General features: G+C 38.5%; 1 protein-coding gene across 1 annotated transcript; it reads left to right on the top strand.

Annotated features, from left to right (window-relative positions):
* The first annotated feature begins 818 nt into the window (after positions 1 to 818).
* On the top strand, positions 819 to 1,497 carry LOC149222404 (purple acid phosphatase 2-like). Its single transcript, XM_089383100.1, has 2 exons — positions 819 to 1,137; positions 1,250 to 1,497. The coding sequence occupies exons 1-2, from the start codon at positions 961 to 963 to the stop codon at positions 1,466 to 1,468; spliced, it is 396 nt and encodes a 131-aa protein (XP_089239226.1). The 5' UTR covers positions 819 to 960; the 3' UTR covers positions 1,469 to 1,497.
* The last annotated feature ends 708 nt before the right edge of the window (positions 1,498 to 2,205 follow it).

Raw genomic sequence — 2,205 nt, 5'->3', positions numbered from 1 at the left:
ATTGCCCTCGATGTCACCCGCGGAGTTGAGTACCTGCACAGCCTTGCACAGACGAGCTTCATTCACAGAGATCTGAAGCCCTCTAATATCCTTCTGGGCGACGACATGAGGGCCAAGGTCTCGAATTTCGAGTTGGTCAAGCTGGCCCCTGATGGAAAGTTTTCTGTTGAAACCAGGCTGGCCGACACTTTTGGTTATCTGGCCCCTGAGTACGCAGGTACGCATGTAATCACTCCATTTCATTCCATTGCCCTCGATGTCGCCTGTGGGAACAATTTTTTGTACCATACTTGTCCTCATTCCTGCCCTTTGTATAGCTCTGTGAGAGAAAAAGAATCCCAACTTCGCATGATCACAGTAAAGCCCACAACCTAAATAAAAGACCTGTTTCTTGTACCGTTCCTTCATAAATCTGCATTATTGCAGTAAAGCCCACAACATCAGCTTCCCCATATATTTATGAAATCAGTCCTTATCCTAGATTACGATTTAAAATACTTTGGAATGCAATGCCATCGAGAAGATAACAGAGTCAAAATCAATAGAAAGGTGAGGTGTTCGAATATCCATTACATAATTTATTCCAGAGATGCCATTCCCATGTCACGGGCTGACTCGACCAATAGAGTCGTGGGTAAACAGGAATGCAAAGGGCGTACCCATTGGGCAGATACAACGAAACCCTTGCAGCGCAATATCTCGATCAACCATTAAAATACTTGCAGTACAATATGCCTTGACCAAGAACAAAACCCATTTAAAATCTGATGTATTTTGAATATCCATTGAGCATATTCGGAGAAGCCCACTTTCGTAGGAGTTCTTCAATCATTTAGCGTTTACAGATATATATACAGCGGAGAATATAAAGGATAGATATACAGTGGAGAATATCAATGGTAGACATTTATGCAGAGAACTTGACAGAGTTCAAACTCTGTGTTTTGATTGGGCTGCAAAATGGAAGCAATCAAACAGCACTCATTAATGTTATTTGTATTGGTGGCGTTCAGTTTTTGTATATCAGTTGAAGCAGGAATTACTAGCAGATATGTGCGTAGGGTTAACGATAATGTGGATATGCCCATGGACAGTGGTGCTTTTTATGTCCCCCCTGGTTACAATGCTCCCCAACAGGTAATGCTGTCTCTTCTTCTTCTTTGTTATTTTCAACTTGAATGAACAGTCTAATTTTTTAAATGGCATCTAAGGAAGAATCAGCTGATGTTTAGGGCTTTGATTTTACCAGGTTCATATCACTCAAGGAGACTATGAGGGTACAACTGTTATTGTCTCTTGGATTACACCATCAGAGCCTGGAACCAGTATTGTCCTGTATGGCCCTGAGGAGTCCAAGTACACATATGCAGCATATGGTATTATGACCAAATATATGTATTATAATTATACATCTGGATTTATTCATCATTGCACTCTGAGGAATCTAGAGGTAAGTCTTGCAATATAGTTTTCCTTCTTTTGCTCAGAAAATATGGATTTTGAAGGCTTAATTAGTGTAGACAAACAGTATTCAAAAGCAATTTGATTTATGCCGGAAAGAAAAGTAGGGTACAGGGTCCATAAAAGGGTTTTAAAAGTGCAACATAGTTTTGCCTGTAGCAAAGTGAATAATGCATTTAGCCCGGAAGGGTAGCCTGATCTGTCGAATCCACTTGCCACTTTGTTGGTTCTCTGTTACGAGCCGTGGGTTTACTTTTTTGGGTTTACCTAGGTTAGGCTTAGATATTCAAGTAAAAGGTCTACCTGGGTTAGTCTTATATTCAAGTAGAATGGCTTCAACGTGTTTCTTATACCATCCTTATATGAATCTACATTATTGAAGTGAAGTTAAACAGCCTTATGAATCTGCATTATTGAAGTAAAGTACATAGCTTGAATAAATAGGAACAATTTTTTGTACCATACTTGTCCTCACGACTTTTTTTGGTATTTTTTCTGAATAGCAAGTGGTTTTTTTTTCCTTTATCAATCTATGCACAGATTTCTCCCACCTGGAACAGTGTACACAGTTATCCCACCCTAAACTGCAATAACATATGTGTGCAGCTATTTAAAAATTAGCAATGGAATTTAGAATTCTGGCAAATTCACGAAATTTGATTTAGAAATATAAAAATTTATTAGAAATATTTAAAAATGGTATTAGAGAGTTGATTTTTATCTACTATTACACAAATCTACACC

Source organism: Pinus tabuliformis, chromosome Q (assembly GCF_031772625.1).
Source record: "Pinus tabuliformis cultivar Carrire ecotype Pingquan chromosome Q, CPIR1, whole genome shotgun sequence".
Taxonomy (NCBI): domain Eukaryota; kingdom Viridiplantae; phylum Streptophyta; class Pinopsida; order Pinales; family Pinaceae; genus Pinus; species Pinus tabuliformis.
The sequence above is the reverse complement of the archived record's forward strand: the minus strand, read 5'-3'. Positions and strand labels throughout refer to the sequence as shown.

Excerpts from the sequence above, each read along its gene's own strand:
- LOC149222404 (XM_089383100.1), top strand. The coding sequence starts at position 961 with ATGGAAGCAATCAAACAGCACTCATTAATGTTATTTGTATTGGTGGCG. Across the intron at positions 1,138-1,249 it reads GTTACAATGCTCCCCAACAG|GTTCATATCACTCAAGGAGA; the intron begins GTAATGCTGTCT and ends TGATTTTACCAG.